Below are 24,694 nucleotides of genomic sequence, written 5' to 3'. Positions count from 1 at the left end.
ATGATATTGGTCTGTAATTTTCTTTTTTCATAGTATCTTTGTCTGGTTTTGGTATCAGGGTGATGGTGGCCTCATAGAATGAGTTTGGGAGTGTTAATTTAAAAAATTAATTTATTTTTGCCTGTGTTGAGTCTTCGTTGCTGCATTGGGCTTTCTCTAGTTGCGGCGAGCGGGGGCTACTTTTCGTTGCGGTGCGTGGGCTTCTCATTGCGGTGGCTTCTCTTGTTGTGGAGCACGGGCTCTAGGCACGCGGGCTTCAGTAGTTGTGGCACTTGGGCTCAGTAGCTGTGGTTCGTGGGCTCTAGAGCGCAGGCTCAGTAGTTGTGGCACACGGGCTTAGTTGTTCCAAGGCATGTGGGATCGTCCCAGACCAGGGCTCGAACCCATGTCCCCTGCATTGGTAGGCAGATTCTTAACCACTGCGCCACCAGGGAGGTCCCCTTACTATAGTATTTCATTGTTTTTGTTTTACTTGTTCTGAGTTTTCTTCTCAGATTAAGGCAGTTAAACCAAAACTTACTAAGAGGGGGTGGGTGGGAAATTTTATTATTGATTACACGTTCAAATTTTGGACAATATTTTTTTGCTTTAAATCTCTTTAAAATACACCTTTTCCCTCTTCTAACTTATTGATTTACTTTGACATTTCATTCAAACAAAAAAGAACTTAAACCTTTTTATAAATACTTATAGGTGGTAGAGATTTGGTTGTAATTTATTTATTGAGTTTTAAAGTCTGAGTCTTGTGTTGTACTAAAAGTTCTGTGTTTTTATTGTTTCTCCCATCTGAGTCATACATATCCTTGCCATTAATTTGTCTGAACTCTTAAAGCATCCTGAGATTTTTTTTTACATCTCTAGAGAGAGAGAGAGATGTTTTTTTATTAAGATAATCTCTTAAAAATGAACATCAGACTACAATGAGGTATCACCTCACACCAGTCAGAATGGCCATCATCAAAAAATCTACAAACAGTAAATGCTGGAGAGGGTGTGGAGAAAAGGGAACCCTCTTGCACTGTTGGTGGGAATGTAAATTGATACAGCCACTATGGAGGACAGTATGGAGGCTCCTTACAAAACTAAAAATAGAACTACCATACGACCCAGCAATCCCACTACTGGGCACATACCCTGAGAAAACCATAATTCAAAAAGAGTCATGTACCACAATATTCATTGCAGCTCTATTTACAATAGCCAGGACATGGAAGCAACCTAAGTGTCCATCGACAGGTGAATGGATAAAGAAGATGTGGCACGTATATACAATGGAATATTACTCAGCCATAAAAAGAAACGAAATTGAGTTATTTGTAGTGAGGTGGATGGAACTAGAGTCTGTCATATAGAGTGAAGTAAGTCAGAAAGAGAAAAACAAATACCGTATGCTGACACATATATTAGGAATCTAAAAAAAAAAAAGGTTCTGAAGAACCTAGGGGCAGGACAGGAATGATGGCGCAGACGTAGAGAATGGACTTGAGTACACGGGGAGGGGGAAGGGTAAGCTGGGACAAAGTGAGAGAGTGGTATGGACATATATATACTACCAAATGTAAAATAGATAGCTAGTGGGAAGCAGCCACATAGCTCAGGGAGATCAGCTCGGTGCTTTGTGACCACCTAGAGGGGTGGGATAGGGAGGGTGGGAGGGAGACGCAAGAGGGAGGAGTTATGGGGATATATGTATATGTAGAGCTGATTTGCTTTGTTATAAAGCAGAAACTAACACACCATTATAAAGCAATTATACTCCATTAAAGATGTTTAAAAAAAAAAAAGGAACATCAGTCTTTTTCATCCTGTGTCACTTGGACCTTATGAAACTGCTAAGAAAGCAAAAGGTGGACAGTAGACAGTAATTCAAAGAAGCCTTTTGGCTCTTGAACTATGACAGTGGGTAAAATTTCCACAAATTATGAGACTGACAAAAATATTGTTAAAGTTTAGAAATTTGATTATTAAATATCCATTAAAATAATAAATCAGATTAAAGTAATCAGTAATATAATAATCTGAAGCCTTTTGATATTAAGCAGAATATATTAAATGCTTAAAGTTTCAGTTCTGATGACAGGAACTTAAGTTTTCCTTTATAAAATTCCATTATTGTTAATGCTAAACTATTGTAAAAATTAATACGTTTATTCAAGAGAACTTAGTATAACATAATTCTAATAGTAGCTAACTTTAGGTAGAGTTTGTTATATTTTGATGTTCAACATAAACTTGTTTATTCCTCATAACAATCATATGAGGCAAGTACTGTTATTTTTCATATTTCGTAGATGAGAAAACTGAGCACAGAGAAATGAAGGGACTTTTAAAAGGCCACACAATATTTGAACCCAGTCAGTCAGGCCTTAGAGTCTGTGCCATTAACCTCTCTTCAGTATTGCTTGTCACTGAGTGGTTAAGAACTTGGGGTTTGGAGTAACAAAGACGTGGACTTAAATCATGGCTGCAACTTATATTCTTGGGACAAGAGCATGTCTCTTTACCTCTCTGAGCCTCAGTATTCTTGTTTATAAAACGAGGGTTGTTTGGAGGATAAAATGAGGTAATGTATGTTAACTGTTTAGCAGACACTCAGCTTGTTCAATAGATGGTAAGTATTATTATAACAAATACTAATAAGTAAAATGAAAAAAAGTCACAAACAGAAGACAACCATTGTTATTAGCATTTTGAGGTGTATCCTCCCAGTCTTTTAAAAATGTGTTTTTTATTTTATTAATATATTTTCTTCTCTTCATGTTAATTTTTTCCCTTGTATAACTTCTTTTGGTTTATGTTTCACATTCAAGGAAAGAAGACTTGAATTTGTCTGTATCACTTAGCAATAAGGCAAGCCTGTTTCAGCTTCTGTGGTGGCCAAAACTTTTTCTCTCCCTATGTTTAGGAGTAGGTAAATGGAGATAGAAGAGGACACGGAAGTACATATACCTTTTTCTTTAAACAAAAAAAATGGGATTATGTTTGAATTAAAATTTCTAATATGATGTCTACAAATCAGTAAAACGTAGGACCCTAGAAGTAGGCAAGAGAATACGTGCTAGTATCAATTTTATTAAAAATGACAATGAGATCCTAATTTCAAAATATTTAGAGTTGTTAACTGAAAACAGTATACCTGAATGAACAGTCTTAATGAACATAGACTATTTCTTCTTGATGAGTGAGATAGATAGAAGTCTGACCATGTATTGCATTGTTAAATAAATTAACTGTGTGAATTTATTTAGCAGTACCTAAACTATCCCCCTTTCTATAGCCTCAGCAACAAAACATGGCTAATACGCTTTTTTTCCCCCTTTTTTCCTCCCTTTTAGGTCTACACACAATGAGCTGGAAAAGAATCGGTGAGTCAGTGATGAGGTGCAGCTTTCATATATGTTAAAAAGCAAACTCAACATTTGACCTGTGAAAACATATTGCATATGTAGTTATAACTTTTTTACATGTGTAACATATCATGATTCTGATATATGTGTATTCTCTCCAAAAAGTAGTCCGCATACGCTATCTAAACTGGCAGACATAAATATACTCTAAATTTATTTGAACTTTGAGTTTATGTTGAGCGTTTTTTATTTCTGTCTCAACGGGTTAATTGTGATAGGCTCATGGCTTAAATATGGTCTTGCTAAAGGATTAGGTTTCTGTAATGTAGCTGATAACTATTATGGCAAATTGTAGGATATTGAATTTCTCTTTCTTTGCAGTTCATTCATTCATTCATTCATGCATTCAACAAATCTTTATCTTGCACCATCTATATGTCAGTGCCAGGCAGGCGTAATGCTTTACATAGTAAATACAAGAATGTGTAAGGCAGCTTATGACCTTAAGGAATTTATAGCTTCCTGGGAGAGAAAGATAAGTAATTAAAATACTGTATAGTGTGGTAAGTGTGATGATGGAGAAGCAGAGGATGCTGAAAGATCATTTTTGAAGGTCACCTGATTCTCTCTTGAGGGAGTCTTAGAAGGCTTTCCAGAGGATAGTGAGCACTGTTTATTGAGGAAACTGCAAGAGGTTCAGTATGAGTATAAAAGATGGTAGCATGAGGCAAGCCAGGCCCGATGTTGACAGTTACGCTGAAGAGTTTGGACTTTTTCTGAGAGCAGTAAGGAGCAGTTGAATGATTTTAAGGTGGATTGTCATATGATCAGATTTGGGTTTTGGAAAGATCACTTTGGCTACAGTGTAAAGAATTGGCTGATTGGCAGAAGGGATCTCAGAGACAAGAAAACTCTTTGGAGGCCATTGGAAGCCTCCAAGGTAAGAGGTGATGGTAGCCATTGGAGATAGAAGTAGACAGAATAAAGAAATAGTATGGAATATAATCAATAGAAATTGGTGATTAGTTGGCTATGGAAGGTTAAGTTTTAGATTGTATTATCATTTACTGAAAAAAGGAATATAGGAAGAGGACAAGTTTGGGAGAGAAGATGAGGATTGAATGACTAAATATTCTCTTTCTGGTAGAGAGGTTAAAGTAATAAGCAACAAACTGGAATTGTTTATATTAGCCATTTTTTTAATTATATAAGTTTCAGATGTACAGCACTATAATTCGACATCTGTATGCACTAAAAAGTGATCACCATACAGTTGACCCCCTTCATCCATTGCACCCTGCCCCACAACCTCCTTCCCCTCTGGTAACCAGTAATCTGTTCTCTCTATCTATAGGTTTGTTTTTGTTTTATTTTGTTTGTTTAGTTTTTTTAGATTCCACGTACAAGTGAAATCATAGGTATTTGTCTTTCTCTGTGTGGCTTATTTCACTTAGCATATACCTTCAAGGTCCATTCATGTTGTCACAAATGGCAGAATTTCATTCTTTTTTATGGCTGAGTACTATTGCCTCGTGTGCATGTATGTGTGTGTGTGTGTGTGTGTGTGTGTGTGTGTGTATACACACATACATATACATGCCACATCATCCATTAATCCACTGATGGGCACTTAGGTTATTTCCATATCTTTACTACTGTAGAGGTTATTTCCATATCTTTACTACTGTAGATAATGCTGCAATGAACATAGGGGTGCATATATCTTTTCAAATCACTGTTTTCCTGTTCTTTGGATAAATACCCAGAAGTAGAATAGCTGGGTGTACCACCCATTTTTGACAAACAAGATCTCTATGACCTTCAACTTTTTGTCCTGCCCTTTTTTAAATAGAAGGGCCCTTACATATTGACTAACCCAACTGCCTCATTGCAGATGAATTTAAATGTCAAATCCTCTTGAAGAGGCTTAGCATTTTCCTCCAGGCTGACTTAGTGGCTTTTACCACTTTATTTGCACAATGCTCTGTTCATATCTCCTATTGTAAAACTTAATCAGGTAGTCTTATAATTATCTGTTTATATGTCTCTTTCTGCCAAATGACTATGACTACCTCAAAGGTAGGGATTCTGTTTTGTTCAATTTTGTATCCTTGGTGTCTAGCGTTTGATGCATGTATAGTAGATGATAGCTTTAATACTGAATGAAGGATAAAACTGGAGCAAAGTTCAGTGGTCTAGTCAAAAATGTTTTGCTAGTTAGAGGCAAAGCAGTTTGGCAGGAAATGTTTTATTTTAAAGAGTCTCTTTTCTGTCTTATATTTCTAGTATATTAAAGGAAGTATCTGGCTAGTTTAAACATGGCAAAAAGACTAAGAAGTAACAGCTTTGAAGATACTAAAAATAAAACCTTCTCTTGACCTTTAGAGCACAGAGTGTATTTTTGGGCCATATGTTTTAAATACTGATAAACATGTGGCTTTTATAATTATTTCACCCACATGAATGTGGCCCTTGGGAGACCCTCATTGGAAATCTAGCAAAAACCTTTGCTTAACACGAGAGTAAAGAGACTGTTTAGTAAAGTATTTGGAATTGAGCTTTTAAAATCTTTGAGTAAACTTCATTCAATGCATTCTGTATATCAATTCTGACTTATTGATAACCTTATACCCATAGTATTACTTTGATATGCCCTGTAAATTGTTTAATCTAGTATTTGTCTGTAGCACTGGAGTAGCATGTGTGGCTTTTATCACCTGGACTGTACCTGATCTCTGCTCTCTCCAGTGAGGGCTTTTTGTTTCCGTTTTATTTACTTAGGTCTAAGACTTTCTGGCTGGTTTCCTACCTTACCTCTCTTAAGGCATGGTTCACTCATCCTTTTCTGTCCTCTTCTGATAGTCCTAGATGTCTTTATTTCTCAAATTATGTCTTCTCCTCTCTCCCGTCTTCCCTCCTGTTCTTTCGTCCTCCCTCCCTCTCTTCTTTGAGGTTGAAAGGTAATATAGAATTAACCTTTCCAAGATATATTTGTTTTTAAAAGGGATATTTATCAATATAAATAAATCTCTAATTTAGTGGAATGTGTCAGAGGATGAGTGTTAAAGGAAGAATCCAGTTGAATAACCTATACTCCACTTCTGAAAAGTGGATCTAACAAGAAAACAAAAATATTGGTAGACACAGGATGATTTAAAGGGAGGGGTGGGGGGATGTTTTAGCCAAAGAGCAGGAAAGCAGCACAAGAATATTTTTAATATTTAAGCCTGTATTGCTATTACACTTTTTAGGCCCCCACCCAGTTCTATTTAATGATCCTCTTTTCTAAGGCAGTGTTTTTATTTGACATATTAAATAAAAAGTTAATGTAGATTTGGCATCCTTTAAAATAAATAGAATTTTGGCTTTACCTTTCATTTGCTTTTGAGTGTGAGCTTATTTGAGGAAAGTAATTCACTGTCAAAAGAGTGATTTGATTTTGTTTTCGTTCTGAAAAGATATTCCTGAAGCAAGTCATATTTTTGAAATTTTGTCCCTCTACATACAATATGTTCATATCAAAAGTTTTTTTAAAAAGCTTAGTTCTAAAATCTTGCATGTAAAGCTACTCCAAGTTAGTGGTTTTTTTTTACTGGGGCAATGCAGTGAGAATTAGAGTAGATGATTTTAAATTGTTAGTGAATGACAGAGTAATTCCAGATGGCTATCTTTTTTAAAAAATTTATCTATTTATTTATTTATTTTTGGCTGAGGTGGGTCTTTGTTGCTGCTTGCAGGTTTTCTCTAGTTGCAGCGAGCGGGGGCTACTGTTCATTGCAGTGCGCAGGCTTTTCATTGTGGTGGCTTCTCTTTGTTGTGGAGCATGGCCTCTAGGCGCACGGGCTTCAGTAGTTGTGGCACTCGGGCTCAGTAGTTGTGGCTCGTGGGCTCTAGAGCGCAGGCTCAGTAGTTGTGGCACACGGGCCCAGTTGCTCCGCGGCATGTGGGATCTTCCTGAACCAGGGCTCAAACCTATGTCCCCTGCATTGGCAGGCAGATTCTTAACCACTGTGCCACCAGAGAAGTCCCCAGATGGCTGTCTTAAACAGAGCCCTAAGATTGTTGAAGCTCTGGGTCTGGCCTTGAGGAGACAATAGCCAACAAATGTTGAGGTTCGTACTCCCAGATTTCAGAGGGTCTGGCGAGCACAGAGTAGTTTGCTCTGGCCCACAATTACCCCAAGATGCCTATAGCCCATTAGGGAGCTTTTAGGTAGTTTCAGACCTGATAAAGAAATTCAGATTCTTTCTTGGATAGGTCGTGGGTTTCTTTTTCTGCCTAAAACCTTGATGGTTACACTGAGCCTGGTCTAGGCGGTACAGAACATTTGTTACCTGTGTATTCACCCTGTCCCTCTAGACCTACAAGAGGTCGTAACAGGCTCAGGAGGTAGAAGTAAAGGGAAGTAGAATACCTTTAGCTGTTCTGCATTCCTCAGGAGCCTATGTGAATCATCTCATGGTAAAATTAATTTTACTTTTGAGTCTTTGAGATTTGAAAATTAAGAATTTACATTGCCCCATTGGCTTATCTTATAAGTTGGGTCTTTTGCCAGAGAAGAAACCATTCAGTACAGATTTTAGATCACTTCATTGCTTTTTCATTTTCTTAATTCAAATTACTGAAGATGTTTTTGAAAGAGTCAACAACTTTAATAGGACTTTAATGATCAAGAACCTTAGTGCTGACAGCAGGAGAGGCCATTTAACCTTAATAGTTGTCATTCCATTGAAACAAAAGGCTTACTCTTATCCCCACTTTGGCAAAGCTAAAAGGACCACATGAGGACACTGGACTTACAATGCCTTCCTAGGCAGAGCAGAAGTACCCGAGTATTTGTGATAAAAGAGAAGCATGCCCAGTGAATGGTAATAGGTTTCCTCCATATAGAGGTTTTCTTATACCTCTGAAGGAATGGTGAAAAGAGCATTTATTGAGTACTTACTGTGTTCTCCCACTATGCAAAACCATTGTTTAATCCTGTAAGGTAGGAAGGCAGAAAGTATAGATCAAAGTGTTATTAAAAACTAGCCATTTTGACCATCATAACTACAATTTGAAACAAGTTGATGGGAACACAAAACAGTCAATCATGATCGTATCTGATCATAAATATGATAGCTGTGTGTAATATCAGTCTTTCTCTTCAGTAAGAATTAATAAATACTGTGTTTGACATCATGGTAGATAAAATGAAGTATAAGATACCCTGTCCTATCCTTAAGGTTAAGACCATTGTAGTTTGGTAGTTATAAGTTGCCTCTTTCAATACCAGGATATGTATGATAAGTTAACAATTAATGTATAGAAGGATACATTAAAATTGTTTTTCAAACTGAATGTTGAAACCCATTAAGTAGTCTATGCAGTCATTTTAGTGAGTCATTTGAAAAAGAAGTAGAATAGAATAGAAGATACCAAAGTGCGTTGCTTGAAGTAAAGTTAAATGTAGAATTGTGAAACTTGTATATACTGCCTCGTGATGTAAAAATGCTGTGGTCATAGTCAAACAGCTACTGCCTGGATAGTCAAGGAGAATGTATCCTGAGCCATGAGGAAGAGAGAGACTTTGAATCTAAGGAAAGGATAAGGAAAGGGGTCAGAGCCATGGAAGCAGAAAGGTGGCATCATAAGCTCTGTCCAGGAAAGAGTGAGTAGCCCATATATAGTGGAAGAGTAGAGTCTATCAAATTGGTGTTGGGAAATGAGGCCAGAAAGGTGGTTTGGTATTAGACTGCAGTGTTATTGAATGTCAAGGAATTTGGATTTCATTTTGTTGGTAGTAGTGAGTTTTTGAGACTGTTGATCAAAACATACACATACAAACGCACACACGCGCGCACAGACATGCGCCCATACGCACACATACTCTAGCTGTGAAATCAGGGAGACTGGTTTGGATATTCTGAAGTAGCCCAGGTAGGAGAAGGATATAAGAACCAGCGTTCAGTTGATGGAATTAGGAATAGAAAGGGACAGAGCAGACTAAGAAACAGTGCAAGGAAAGAATATTATTTTCCGTTAACTGCTACTATTCATTCCTCTTTACATTTCATTCTTTACATAGCAGCAAGAGTAATCTTCTTAAAGGATATATCATGTCATGCCATTTCTGTTTACAATCCTCCACTGGCTTCCTATTGCAACTAGATAAAATCTATGGCCGACAAAGTCCTACACCACTCTATCCCTCATCTCCTATGGTCCAGCTGGCACTGTTTTCTTTCTTTTCCTCAAACACACCATGTTTATTTCCATCTTAAGGCTTTTGTACCTGCTGTTTCTTCTGCTTGGAAAGCCCTTGCTCTAGTCTTTCATCGTTATTTAGTTCTCAGTTTTCAGGTCATCTCCTTAGAGAACAGTATTTGCCCCCCAGTCACTTTCTATCCTATTGCCTTTTCTGTCATCTTAACATTTATCTCTGTATGAATTATTTATTTGTTTGAGTTATTTGACTTCTTTTACTAGAATATAAGTTTCAGGAAGGCAGAGACTTTGTCTTATTTACCCTTAGCAGATAGCAGTCATTCATTAAATGTTCACTGAATGAAAAAATGATTAAATGTGCTATTGAGCATATCTATAATCAATAATATGTTATTTATTGAATTATAATGACTTAAGTGAAAAATGACAAATATATAAAATACTCTTGAGAGCTCAAAAGACATATTATTATAATAAAACAATTTCATAGGAGGTAAATGGAAAACTTAATGAATTCTTAAAATGTAAATAAATTATATGGAAAAAATTTGATATCTGGCAACATACTAAAGGATTTTTACCATGCAGAACTTTATCCTGCTCATAAGAAGAGAATTGGTAACTTTTTTTTTAGAAGCTAATTGATTCTTTCAGTTCATTAAGATATCACATAGCACACTAAAAAAAAGACAGGTAATTTTGTAAAGGGGAGCAGTTTACCTGATGGAGTTTATGCTGCACTTGTGAGATCTTTACTCATTTCTCAATCCATGACTTGAAAATGGTTAAGCTTTTTTTTTTTTTTAATTTATTTATTTTTGGCTGTGTTGGGTCTTCGTTTCTGTGCGAGGGCTTTCTCTAGTTGCGGCGAGCGGGGGCCACTCTTCATCGCGGTGCGCGGGCCTCTCACCATCGCGGCCTCTCTTGTTGTGGAGCACAGGCTCCAGACGCGCAGGCTCAGTAATTGTGGCTCACGGGCCCAGTCGCTCTGAGGCATGGGGGATCCTCCCAGACCAGGGCTCGAACCCGTGTCCCCTGCATCGGCAGGCAGACTCCCAACCACTGCGCCACCAGGGAAGCCCTGGTTAAGCATTTTTTGAGGTAAAGATTTATATATACTTGGAGACTGGAATGTCATAAATAATTTCAACTTTTTTGTGGTAGAATTTTTGGTGTATTATGTTTATCTCAGTGGTTTGGACATGATAATGAATACAATTTTTTTTAGACTATATACATGTCCTCATTTGACATGGACATTTTGACAGAGTGATTGTTTTGGTCTACATTATCTTAGAACAAGACATAAGAGTAAATCTTTGACCGTGGGTTAGGCAATTGTTTCTTAGTGTATCACCTGACTATTTAGGATTCCTTGGCAGGAAGAGCATATCTTAAATGGTTTTAGCTGCATATTTTGGGTGCTTTAATGACACTTGTTTAAAAAGAACATATGCTTTTATGTACAGTGTACACATTCTAGAAAAAAATGTACATTTGTTAGGAGGAAAAACAAATTGCAAGATTGGTTTGGTAGAACTTTCATTAAAACTCTTATCTCAACTAATATTGAAGGATATTTGCTTGCATTAAAAACAGGTTATGTGGGACTTCCCTGGTGGCGCAGTGGTTAAGAATCCGCCTGCCAATGCACGCAGGACACGGGTTCGAGCCCTGGTCCAGGAAGATCCCACATGCCATGGAGCAACTAAGCCCATGTGCCACAACTACTGAGCCTGCGCTCTGGAGCTCGCAAGCCACAACTACTGAGCCCACGTGCCACAACTGCTGAAGACCGCGTGCCTAGAGTCCATGCTCCACAACACAAGAGAAGCCACTGCAGTGAGAAGCCCACGCACCGCAACAAAGAGTAGCCCCCACTCACCACAACTAGAGAAAGCCCACACACAGCAATGAAGGCCCAATGCAGCCAAAAATAAATAAATAAATAAATTAAAAAAAAAAAAAGTTATGTAGTTAAGGAAACTATACCTTTATTGTAGGTTTGAAATATATAACTGCAGCCGGATCAAAAGTCTGTAGTTTTAGATTGGGTCCAATAATTCTGGAAAGTTCAGTTGAAAGTTTTTCTTAGCCTTGGTTTATTACTAAGATATAAATTTCATTATGAAAATACCTTATAGTAACTTCCTTAGCCTGATAAAAAGGTCATTTATGAAAAATCCACAGCTAACATTGTACTTAATGGTAAAAGACTAAATTCTTTCCCCTAAGATCAGGAGTAAGACAAATATGTCTGCTCTCATGCCTTCTACTCAACATTGTACTGGAGGTTCTAACCAAGACATTTAGGTGAGAGAAAGAAATAAAAGGCATTCAGGTTGGAAAGGAAGAAGTAAAACCATTTCTACTTGCAGATATCATAGTCTTGTCTTATGTATAGAAAATCCTAACGAATACACATAAAAAACTGGAGTTCATTAAAATTTTAGCAAAGTTGCAGGGTTCAGGATTGACACACAGAAACCAGTTCTGTTTCTATAGATCAGCAGTGAACAATCTGAAAATGAGTTTAAGAAAACAGTTCTATTAACAATAGCATCTAAAAAAATAAAATACTTAGGAATAAACTTAACAAGGGAGGTGAAAGATTTGTACACTGAGAAGTACAAAACACTGTTTAAAGAAATTAAAGAAGACCTTAGCTGGAGAGAGATCCTGTGTTTATGGATTGGAAGACTTAATATTGTAGTACTCCCCATATTGATCTGCAGATTCAGTGCAAGCCCTGTCAAAATCCCAGCTTCTTTTTTTAGAAGGGATTTACAACTAATCCTAAAGTTCATATGGAAATGCATAATACCCAGAGTGGCCAAAACAATCTTGGAAAGAACAAAGTTGGAAGATTCATACTTCCCAATTTCAAAACTTACCACAAAGCTATGTAACCAAGACAGTGTGGTATTGATCTAAGTATTCTTATACTTACAGACTTATAGATCAATGGAATAGATTCCAGAAACAATCCCTCATATTTATGGTAAATTAATTTTCGACAGGGATGCCAAGATAATTCAATGTCTTTTCAACAAATGGTGCTGATACAACTGGATATCTATATGCAAAATAATGAAGTTAGATCCCTATCTCACACCATATACACAGATGAACTCAAAATGGATCACGGACCTGAATTTAAGGTATAAAACTGTTATAAAATTCTTAGAAGAAAACCTGAGAGTAAATCTTTGTGACTTTGGCCTAGGCAATGGTTTCTTACATAAGACACCAGCAGCACAAGCAACACAAGAAAAAATAGATACATAGGACTTTATCAAAATTTAAAACATTTGTGCTTCAAAAGACACCATCAAGAAAGTAAAGACAAATTACAGAATGGGAGAAAATACTTGCAAAACATATATCTGTTAAGAGACTTGTATCCAGAATATATGAAAAACTCTTACAACTAAACAATGAAAAGACAACCCAATATAAAAATGGGCAAAGGATTTGAACAGATATACAAAGGGTCAATAAGCACACGAAAAGATGCTCAACATCATAATCATTAGGGAAATGCAAATCAAAACTATTGAGATACCACTTCACCACTCACTAAAATGGCTAATTGCTCACCAACTTTGTGGTCATCCATTCATCATACCAGTCACCACTGGCTGGGGAAAAGGTCTGAAAAAGTCTACTGACCGCACAGTTTGGCACTTAAAAAGTGCTGATTTCATCATTGTCTGATGGCATTGCACAAATGACTCAGCACTTTACAACTGCTTAAGATGTGTAATTAACCACAGATAAATTTCCAATATATTATATGGTGCTACTACCTAATGTGGTTTGAGTACTTGATAATGAGGAAAGATTGAGTTCTGTAGCATATAAAAAGGGAATATTTAAAGATTTTTCAGAGCCTCTAATTAACAATGAAACTTAACAAAATTAAGACCATATATTGAAAGCATATAGTAATTGTATCAGTTTCGCTTAAGGTATACTAAAATATAACTTGATTGTATTTGTCAGGCCTTGAACAACAAAATTTTAAAAGTATAGCTGTGGGGGGCTTCCCTGGTGGCGCAGTGGTTAAGAATCCGCCTGCCAATGCAGGGACACGGGTTCAAGCCCTGGTCCGGAAAGATCTCACATGCCACACAGCAGCTAAGCCCATGTGCCACAGCTACTGAGCCTGCTCTCTAGAGCTCGCAAGCCACAACTACTGAGCCCAAGTGCCACAACTGCTGAAGCCTACACGCCTAGAGCCAGTGCTCCACAACAAAGAGAAGCCACCACAATGAGAAGCCCACGTACAGCAAAGAAGAGTAGCCCTTGCTCACCGCAACTAGAGAAAGCCCACGCGCAGCAACAAAGACCCAACGCAGCCATAAATAAATAAATAAATAAATAAATAAATAAATAAATAAAATTTTTTAAAAGCACAGTTCTTTGGAGGATTTTTTGAAGAAAAAAGAAAAAGAAAAAGTATAGCTGTGGAGGGAAGGAGAAACGGCATTGTCCAGATAGCAGGAAATAGCTACTGATCTAGTTTTCTGATTAGGCAAGTAAAAATGATGGCTGTTTCCTCTTTTTAGTCTAAAGATGGAAAACTGGCCCTTATTTTTTAAATTCGTGTAAAAGTCCCTGAAGAAGTTAATTTTATTCTTTGTACTTTTTTAGACAGTAGGAGTCCAGTTACAGTACTGAGTTATCGAGGGTAACTACAGAACCCTAAAAAAGTAGCTATGCACTGGAAAGTAGGGGACACATATTTAATAGAATTTGGCTATTTATGAAACTGTAGAACCAGCTATATGGAGATGTTAATATTATCAAACAGTATGCAGAGTAACATCATCATTTGTCAGAGAAACATGTAATTGATGCATTTATTGTTGTATGCAAGTAAATGAATATTTTAACTGTAGTTTTATAGGGGTAGGAACGCTGAAAACTGTAGACAAACTAAAAATAGCTGTCCAAGTGCAGAGATAGGCACCTGTTAGAGTTCAATTCAATTATAGTTGAATGTTATATGAGATAGAGATGAAGTAATGGGTGGGTTTTAGAGGTAAAATTTATGGTTAATAGAGGAAACATAGCCAGGATAAAATTACCCATCTAAAATGCAGCCTATACAGTGAAGTCATTGCAGCAGTGTCTAGACAGATTCACAGTTTCTATATTGACCTTTGTTAGAAATAGCTCATTAAGGCTAAGCTTTCTATTCCCTGACTCAGGCTGCAAGGTGACAGAGGCTGACTCAGACAAGGATTGCATTCTAGAAACTAAGTGTTCTCAGAACTTCAGTTATCCAATTCCTAAAGTTTAAATCAATTCTACAGATGATACCTGGGAAGAGATGAGATCATTAGGTTTTAAAAATAACCAAGAAATATTATAACTTGAAACTCAGATTCTAAAATTATGTCTATAAATAAATAAGTCAGACTTTAAATAATTGACATGGTGACTATTATAGTGAAGGTGTAGTAGCTTTTTATCCAAGTGATTGCAGAGTGTGTATCTCAGGGCAACTGTAACTTGTTTAGGAAAACACTTCCTCTCAAACTATGAATTTGTAATTTAAAGAGGAATAGTAATAGATTTTCCTGATATATTTTAGATGATGCAGTATACAAGAATTTATTTTATGTCAGCTTTAAGGAATATTGTAGTATGTCAGCTTTGATCCATAAAATTGGGTATACCTTTTACACTGATGTTCATAATAATTATACAGCAGCAGAATTTCACTAGATTTTAAGGCAGTGTGCTGTTTTGCTAAATTCTTTTGTTGCATACAGTAATTAATACAGTGTAAATGCTCTGATAAATATTGGTTTAATAATAATAACTGCAATTCAAATACTTTTTCTTAAACTGTCATCTTCTTCATGTAAAGAAATTTCTATTTTGGTACAAATTTTGGCAGTTAAAGCATGTCAAGAGGTACATCAGTGAGACATCTTTTTATTACATGAGATACTTTTTTAGTATCTTCAATTTATTTACTTTTAAAAATGAAGAGATTCAGACCGTTTGATATGTTTTAGCTGTTGCAGAGAAGAGGATAGTTATTTTGTACATGCTTATCTTTTTCTGTGCATTCTAGTGAATAATGCCAGTTGCAAGTCCCATGGGTATTAAGAGTGGAAAAACCACAGTTCTAAAGGAGAATTCAGTAATAAGAATTTTCTAATATGGTTAGTTGCTAACCTTTTTTTTTTTTTTTCACCGCACTGTGCAGCATGCGGGATCTTAGTTCCCCAACCAGGGATTGAACCCATGCCTCCTGCAGTAGAAGCGAGGGTTCTTAACCACTGAACCACCAGAGAAGCCCACTAACCAGCTTTTGAAGATAAATTTGCTTGGAAAATAATTGATTCAGCCCTGGGACAACCACATGACATATTGCTTATATTCATATCTTCTAAATCAAGAAAAGTTGAAACTTTGTGAACTAATAAGTATGAATGACTTCCTTTTTTTGTTGTTATTTTGGGGAAAGCCAATAGAGGAAGGTAGATTTTAATACTAAATGTGATTTAGGAGCTAAATTGTCAAAAAGGATACCTGTAATCCAACACAGATGACTTCTTTGGGGATATGTAATGCATTGATGTGAGAATTGTACCATAAGTTAGAAGATAATAATTTTTCTTTTCATCTCTACTACTGGTAGAATAATTTTTCTTTTCATCTCTTCTAGTGGTAAGTTGTGGATATTATAAGTTAACTAAATTCTTGGGGTCTTGCTTTCCTTGGCTGTAAAAAGGAGGGGACCTAGATGATCTCTGATTCCCTTCCTACATGAAAAGTTTTATAGTTCTGTGAATTTTTTAAGTTCAATAATTATAAGCATATTAAAAACTTAAATATTATTCTGCTATCTCCAGAGCATATATGTATGTATGTATGTATGTAAATACCCCCCCACACACACACAAGATTAAAGAGCAGCTGGAAAAATGAGCTTAGAACCTCATCTCATTCAAACTAGAGCTTTGTAAAATATCTATAGATTATTGTAACACATGGTGCTATAGCTACAATAAAAGCTTATTTTGTAACAAGTACTTATTTTATAATGATAAATAGTAAATATTTCTGTAAAACTAGAACTTGCCCTAAGAAGCATATGTGTCTTTTATAACTAATATAAACACATTCCTTAAAGCTGAATACACACATAAATATAGATATGAGTTCTGAGATTTAAATACTAATGAATATTAGGACCTTGTCCCTTTTGGAAAAATACCTACCATTGACTCACTAAGGAAATGTAACAAGTTAATCTGTAAACATTATTGTGCTAAATCCTGGTCACTTTTTTTTTTTTTTTGTATTCTCTGACAAGTTTAAGTTTACATTTGCTCAGGCTCCAGAAATCTGGTTTTGTGGTTGTAACTGTATTGTATTGCTATATCTAATCAGTCATTTTAATAGGCCCCACTGATCATTAGATGAGGGGTGCTATACCCGGAGGAAAAAGCACACTGCTGTTACACAAAACTCCAGGGAAGGGCAGCTTAGCTTATTTAAAACATTTGTCTATAAACAATCTGAAGAGGAGGTAGATAGGTATATTGGGATCTTTCTTCCTTACCATTTGGACAAAGTAGCTTTTCAATAATGTCCTCACTGCTTTGATAGTCTGCCAAACCCGTCCCTAATTTTAGGACATCTCCACTGTTTATTTTTTTTCCTCTTCGGAGTTGGTAAAGTTTGCTGGAAATCAGAGCTGTGCTGACTGGGTCCACTAGAAACTTCTGCTGTCTTTAAATGTAACATTATGGGTCGGTTATTCTCACTTCTTATTGTGTTTCTGTAGTATTTATCACAGTGACTATTCAAGCCCTTCTAAAAAAATCCTTTCAGCAGAGTGTGGGGTAGAAACTCAAAGCTAGGGGTCATCAAAATCACATTCTAGATTACAGATAAGACTTTAGTTTCTCTAAAATCTGGAAGTATAAGTGAATGATCTTTAAGATCCCATCCAGTCTGAAAAAAATTATGAGATTTGAAAAACCCAATTCCACTTTTTACTGTCAGATCTAGTTTGTGAACCAAGGGCTAGGACTCATATCTCCCAATTCCTAGTCTTAAAGCTACTTGCAGTATATTATTGTGACTCCCGTTTCCTCCTTTGCTGAAAATAAGAACTCCTGGTTTGAACTTCTTCATCTTCCTCTTTATTTTCTACCTTTATGCTTTTGGCTCAAATTCCTTCCTCCCCCCCCCCCCGCCCCCACACTCCCCATTTAAACTTCTAATGCACAGAGAGGGATGAATAAGAATAACAAAAATGTTTATAATAACCTCAAATTAAAAGTAACATGGCTATTGTAAATAGAGCTGCAATGAACTAAATAGAGCCGCAATGAATAGCCAGGACATGGAAGCAACCTAAGTGTCCATCGACAGATGAATGGATAAAGAAGATGTGGCACATATATACAATGGAATATTACTCAGCCATAAAAAGAAATGAAATTGAGTTATTTGTAGTGAGGTGGATGGACCTAGAGTCTGTCATACAGAGTGAAGTAAGTCAGAAAGAGAAAAACAAATACCATATGCTAACACATATATATGGAGTCTAAAAAAAAATGGTTATGAAGAACCTAGGGACAGGACAGGAATAATGACGCAGACATAGAGAATGGACTTGAGGACACGGGGAGGGGGAAGGGTAAGCTGGGACAAAGTGAGAGAGTGGCATGTACATATATACACTACCAAATGTAAAATAGATAGCTAGTGGGAAGCAGCCGCATAGCACAGGGAGATCAGCTCGCTGCTTTGTGACCACCTAGAGGGGTGGGATAGGGAGGGTGGGAGGGAGACTCAAGAGGGAGGGGATATGGGGATATATGTATACGTATAGCTGATTCACTTTGTTATAAAGCAGAAACTGACACGCCATTGTAAAGCAATTTTACTCCAATAAAGATGTTTAAAAAAATTTAAACAATTGATTAATGTCATAACATAAATTCTTCTAAAATTAATATATATTGATAGATGTCCTATTATATTTTTTGCTAAACTGCCAGCTTTTTAAAAGATTTGAATGAAATGTTCCTAAGAGTCATATGGGAAAATAAATGCCCAAGTATATCCAATAAATTATTTCCATCTTTAAAAAAAAAAAAAGAAGTAACATGAATTCCTATCAAAAGGGGTATGGCTAAGTAAATAATAATACATCTGTACCTTGTATTGGGTGAAAAGAATGATATAGATTTCTATGTGTTTATGTGGAAAGATTTCAAAGACATACTAAGTGAAAAAAAGCAAATTGAGAAGTGATATTACCAGTATGATCTCATTTATGTTAAAAATAACACAATCAAATGTGTAAATACATTGGAAAAGTTTTGGAAAGATACATGTCAAAGTGAAACACTTGTTGCCTCTGGGGAGGGGAATGAGAATCAAGGAGAAACTATCATGTTGATTTTGTTAGAATTTCTGTAGTAAGAGTGTATTACTTGTGAACTTAAAGATTTTTTTGAAAGGCAATAAATGCAATTCTACCTATACATTTCCATAGATAATAAAGCTAGAAGGATTCTTAGAAAATCATCTAGTCTAGTATTCTTATTTAATGGATAAGGAAAACTAAGTTCCTCCAAGTTTTATACTCCACCAAACTAATGACAAAGTCAGGATGAGAATCTAGATTTTCTGATTCCCAAAGGAACTTTTTCACACTGCCTTCAAGGTGTAGCTAAAATATGTTTTTCACGAAGTCTTTTCTGTTTATCCAAAATGATATCTCTTCTAAATTCCTATCTGTTCACTGTTTGTGTCATTTATATGAACTTTAACCCATACTACCTCATACTGTAATGTCTTTCCTTTCTGGATCATGTGGAAAGGGACTGTAACTTGCTCGTCTTTATATCTAACCAGTGTCTTGCATGTAACAGGTGGTCAGTGAATTAGTAATTTACATTTTTATTTGATTTTTATAGCTGGCTATGCACATTGTGTTAGATTAAGAGAAAAAAGTTAAATGCCAAGTCAAATAAGTAGCTGGGGTTTTTTTGGGTTTTGTTTTTTTTGAAACCTGCCACTTCAAGATAGAAAATATTTTAGAAAGGCACATAGTGAGATATTTGCTACCCTGAAGATATCTTCCGTTTCCAAGGAAAATACTTTTGTTCTCCACTCCTGCTTCAGAGAGAACAGTTTGTCCTCATAGGGTATTCTAGGTAATATGACCCACTTAGGAAGTATGTGATGATAGTGCTTCATAATGGGACCTCTCCTAAAGTTGTATCATGGGAAAATGCCTCTTGAGTGTGATGGTTTTACAGGTGCAAGTACATATCTCTCTGTATCTGAATTCGGTACAGCAGACTGAGAAACTCAATTGTGACTTAAAATAAAGTTTTGCTATAAATAGCAAGAAGCGGTGACAGATCTTTTTGTTGTCGTTATAAAGACATTTCGTCAGAATGTTTAGAATTTATACAGGTGTCTTCCCCTTGATGTGTTGTTACCTTGTTCTGTCTACATAGCTCTAAGATGTTAACATCTTATTACATATTAGCTTGCTTTTTGAGATATAGACTCTTCCCTGTAATTTTTATCTGCAGTTGTGTTAATCCTGTTTTGCTTCTGATTTTTTGGTAACTTGATTTATTCTGATAGCTGTTGATTTTGACATCATTAAAAGCCTGTAGAATTATCTAAATAGATTATGACATGGAAGTTTCCATGATCACTTAGAACATTGTTCTTGGGTGGCACCTTGGGAAGACATTATTTTCTTTTAAATTTTATTAGAGTATAGTTGATTTACAGTGTTGTGTTAGTTTCAGGTGTACAGCAAAGTGGTTCAGTTATACATATACATATATTCATTCTTTTTTAGATTCTTTTCTCTTACAGGTTATCACAGAATACTGAGTAGAGTTCCTTGTGCTATACAGTAGGTCCTTGTTGGTTGTCTTATCTTATATATAGTAGTATGGTATATTCATTCCAAGCTCCTGATTCTCCAGATTTATCCCTCCCTCCCCACCCACATTTCCCCTTTGGTAACCATAAGTTTTCGGTATCTGTTAGCCTGCTTCTGTTTTGTAAATAAGTTTGTTATCATTTTTAAAAATTAGATACCACATATGAGTGATATCATATGATATTTGTGTTTCTCTGTCTGACTTATTTACTTAGTATGATAATCTTTAGGTCCATCTATGTTGCTGCAAATGGCATTCTTTCATTCTTTTTTATGGCTGAGTAATATTTCATTGTATATATGTACCATATCTTTATCCATTCCTCTGTCGATGGACATTTAGGTTGCTTCCAAAGACATTCTTTTTTGGAAGGCTAATGTCTCTCTTAGTTTAGAATTAATAGCTTTAGGAAAACATCATAGAATGCTGAGAATTTCCATAAATGCTTCTAGACAAATAGATTGTTATTGAAATGGCCAATTGGTGCTCATAGGTATTCATCTAGAGCCGTTTCTTTTATGCCTGAATTTAAAAGTGTGTGTGTGTGTGTGTGTGTGTGTGTGTGTGTGTATTTGTTTAAAAAGTAGCTATGAGTTTGGCTCACTTGAAAGCTGTGAAGTAATTAAAGTAAAGGTAACAAGTTTATTAAATAGAAAGTGATCCGTAACTACTTCAGTGAATTTCAGATATGGTGTATTAAAACTTGTTCTTGTCGGGCTTCCCTGGTGGCGCAGTGGTTGGGGGTCTGCCTGCCGGTGCAGGGGACGCGGGTTCGAGCCCTGGTCTGGGAGGATCCCACATGCCGCGGAGCAACTGGGCCCGTGAGCCACAATTACTGAGCCTGCGCGTCTGGAGCCTGTGCTCCGCAACAAGAGAGGCCGCGATAGTGAGAGGCCCGCGCACCGCGATGAAGAGTGGCCCCCGCTTGCCGCAACTGGAGAAAGCCCTCACACAGAAACGAAGACCCAACACAGCCATAAATAAAAAATAAATAAATAAAATAAAATAAATAAATTTAAAAAAATTGTTCTTGCTGTGTTGAGCATTTTATTAGAAATTTTAAAAATAATCATGTTTAGCACTCTTTGATCTGCTCTGCTTAGAAGGAAAGATACTAGTGGTTAGTTTTCCCCTATTCTTGAGATCTTAGATTTTTTATTTTCATACTGACAAAGATATGTAGATTAATTTACTTGTGATAAAGTTAATAGATATTTGCTGTCATTTTTCTAAACTTTTAATTGGCCTTACAATTTGCTACAATAAAATTCATTTTATTTTAAAATTGTTGTCAACATGCTTAGTTTAGTAACATTTGAATGGAGTAGGAAAAAATGGATTCTTAAACGTGAGCTTCAGGGTATTTTCTGATTAGTGCTTTAATTTAAAAATAATTTTTTTTCAGATGGTAGTCCTCTACAGAGAAGCTTTTTTGGAAATGATATAAGGAACTGTATTTTACTTCTGTCCAGGATTTCTTTGTTTAGACCTAACAAAGCTGGAGCTCAAACATATGTTTGAACTTAGCAGCTTCAATTTGCAAAATGGCCTTACCTTTGCTCGGCAGGTGAAGGTTTATTGGAGGTTTCTCAACATTTTTGGTAGCGCTTTGAGTACTTTGAAGAGTTGGTTGGATGCTAGTACAGGTCCAAAAGACAGGGGTTAGGAATAAACAATTTTTGTCTTTTAGCAGCAGTTTTACTGTTTCAGCTAAGGTACTATTTGACCTCTCCGTAACTCTCTCCCCTCATCCACCTTTTGCACTTTTATTTTAACTCAGAAATATGTTGAAAATTTAGGTTTAGGATTTGTTTCAAGTTTCCTTGATCTTGAAATTTTAGAATTTGTTTTGAACTTCCTTTGAATGTCAACCTAGGATGACTTATAAGTTATTGGTAATGGTCAGATGTCTATGCTAATGTCTCTTAACAGGCTTACATACTGTTAACCCCAAGATCATGTTTTCTGATTTAAAATCTTTGTGTGGAAATGGGAGTTCATTTGAAGTGGCTTAATTCCTGGCACTGACAAAGGACTCCTAAAGATAATTATAAATCAACTGACAAGCATTTATTAGGCATTGACTGTGTGCTAGGTACTGGGGATAGGATAAAAGGAGGAGAAATCCCAGGCCCTGCTTTTGAGGATTTAGTCTAACTAGGTAGAAGACAAAATTATAAAGCCCCCGCAAACAGTATGTAATTAACTGCTAAGTTGTGTGTGTTCCAGATGGGAATTGTGGTAAACTCAAAGCAGGGGGTTATCGTGGGCTGAAGCTTGTATGAACAACTTAGTTACGAGTGATTATTCCTGTGACTTGCATGATTCTCTGTAGGAGTTTGCCAAAATTGGTTTTAAAACATTGTCAGTGTGTTTGAAAGGGTTTTCAGGAGAAATGTTGCATCTGAAACTTTTCTGTTCTTTCAGTCATTAAAGGATAATTTGTCACTTGTTCTGGGGTGAAAGTGGACTTTCAGCTATTCAGCATGGATAAGACAGATATGGGCCTGGGACTACATTTAGAGAATGTGATAAAGCCTTTTTATTCTCTTAATCTATAGTTTCTTTCCTGGTATTTCTTTAATGACAGCTAAAATACAGTGTCATTTGTAATGGCTATGTTTTCCCTCTGAAGGGGTGTCTACTAGGGTTCTCCCTCTTTTGTACTGGCAGTGTAGATGAATGCCCAAGTGTCTTGTGAAAAGAGCCAAAAGCTTCAGCTGGGGCAGGTACATCTGCTATAGCTTCAGGTAAATAAGGATAACACCAAAGGCCAGTTTTCTTAGCTCTCCAGAATCTCTTGGATGTCATTTTGTTTTGGAGTACTGTTGAAGATGTTCACTGTACTCCAGTAAGCCCTTTATGATGAAGAGCCAAGTAACTTTTGCTATCATGTGTTTCCCCTTGTAACTTATATTTCATCTGAGTGTGTCTCAATTTATCCTTTAATAGAGAACCCTGAACAAGATATATCTGTGAGAAATCCTGTGCCTTTGTAAACTCTGTGCCTGCTCTAGTACATCAACCTTAGATCGTTGACTTTTAAAAATTTCAACATACAACCTGTCACTCTTAAGTTTGCCTGATATGGGAGGTTGATGTAGGATTTTATGCCATTACCAAAAAATCTATTTTTTTATAGAATCCTTTATTTTCCAGTACTTTTATCCCAAAGTAATTAGGGCAATGCTGAACCTTTAAAATAATCTAAAATTAAATGAGAAAAATATCTTTCCAATCTGGAAATACAATAGCTAAATTAGAACAAAGGAGAAATCTGGAAATTAATAAAGAATACAACTAAGATTTTTTCACCAAAATCATAACAGACTAGAATTAGGAAGTGTACTCCTTTGAAGCTTGGAAAGCTTGAAGGAGGAATTTTCGGATTAAAAAAAAGGACAGTCCTACTGTACACAGTGAGTGCTAACTACATAGGGACTTATTACCCTAATAAAAAACGAAAATAAAGTCAAACCAATCTAGATCAGTTCTTTGAAAAAACATTGCTATTTGACTTTAGTAAGAAGATGTTAGGGGTATGTCTCTGTAATATACATGTATTGTCATGTAGGACAATCATCATAGTTTCCCTGAGCCTGCTGGTGTCACTGACAAAACTTACTCTTTGGCATTTGAATCATTGGTGTGACCAATTATTGCATTTTTCTCTAGGGTTGTAACGTCTGTATGGTTTTTCTATCTTGATTCATTTTAATCCAGCTGGATTCACAATTATTCCTTTACAGAACAGCTTGTATTTGGCATAGCTGTAAAAAAAATTCAGTGTCTTCTAAATAAGGTTCTTTTTCAATTGGAAATTCCGTCTTCGCAGTTAAAACATTTGTAAACATAACACAGTTGAGATAGAGCTGAACGGCTTTGCAAGACTGCTATTTTTGAAATGGAGGAGGCTTTTCCTAAAGAGCAGTTTGGTGATATTGGGCTCTTAGAACTCCCTTGAAAGCAGTTGGAGTTTAACTGCTGCGTGTATTGGGTCAGATGAAGGAAGAAACATGTATTTGTTGGCTTGCAATATTCGGGAAACATTGGTGTGTCTAGAAGAATACTGAATAAATTTTGGGTCTTATTTTCCTTTATTTCAAAGGATCCTTCATGTATCTTTTGTTCCCTGAGATTAGAGATGTTGGTGATCCTGGAAGATGTTTCAAGACTTTCACCCTG

The 24,694-nt window shown here is 36.2% G+C and overlaps 1 protein-coding gene across 4 annotated transcripts in view; it reads left to right on the top strand.

Annotated features, from left to right (window-relative positions):
• Positions 1–24,694, top strand: part of MXI1 (MAX interactor 1, dimerization protein) — a 91,346-nt gene that overhangs the window by 34,943 nt on the left and 31,709 nt on the right. For 2 of the 4 annotated variants that reach the window (XM_007173070.2, XM_057530822.1), the window contains exon 3: positions 3,336–3,365. The exons of the other annotated variants lie outside the window; for them this stretch is intronic. In XM_007173070.2, the coding sequence (XP_007173132.1) occupies positions 3,336–3,365 (30 nt within the window). The remainder of the gene's footprint in view (positions 1–3,335; positions 3,366–24,694) is intronic. 4 annotated transcript variants of the gene reach the window in all.

The sequence above is a fragment of the Balaenoptera acutorostrata genome, chromosome 16, assembly GCF_949987535.1.
Source record: "Balaenoptera acutorostrata chromosome 16, mBalAcu1.1, whole genome shotgun sequence".
NCBI lineage: Eukaryota > Metazoa > Chordata > Mammalia > Artiodactyla > Balaenopteridae > Balaenoptera > Balaenoptera acutorostrata.
The sequence above is the reverse complement of the archived record's forward strand: the minus strand, read 5'-3'. Positions and strand labels throughout refer to the sequence as shown.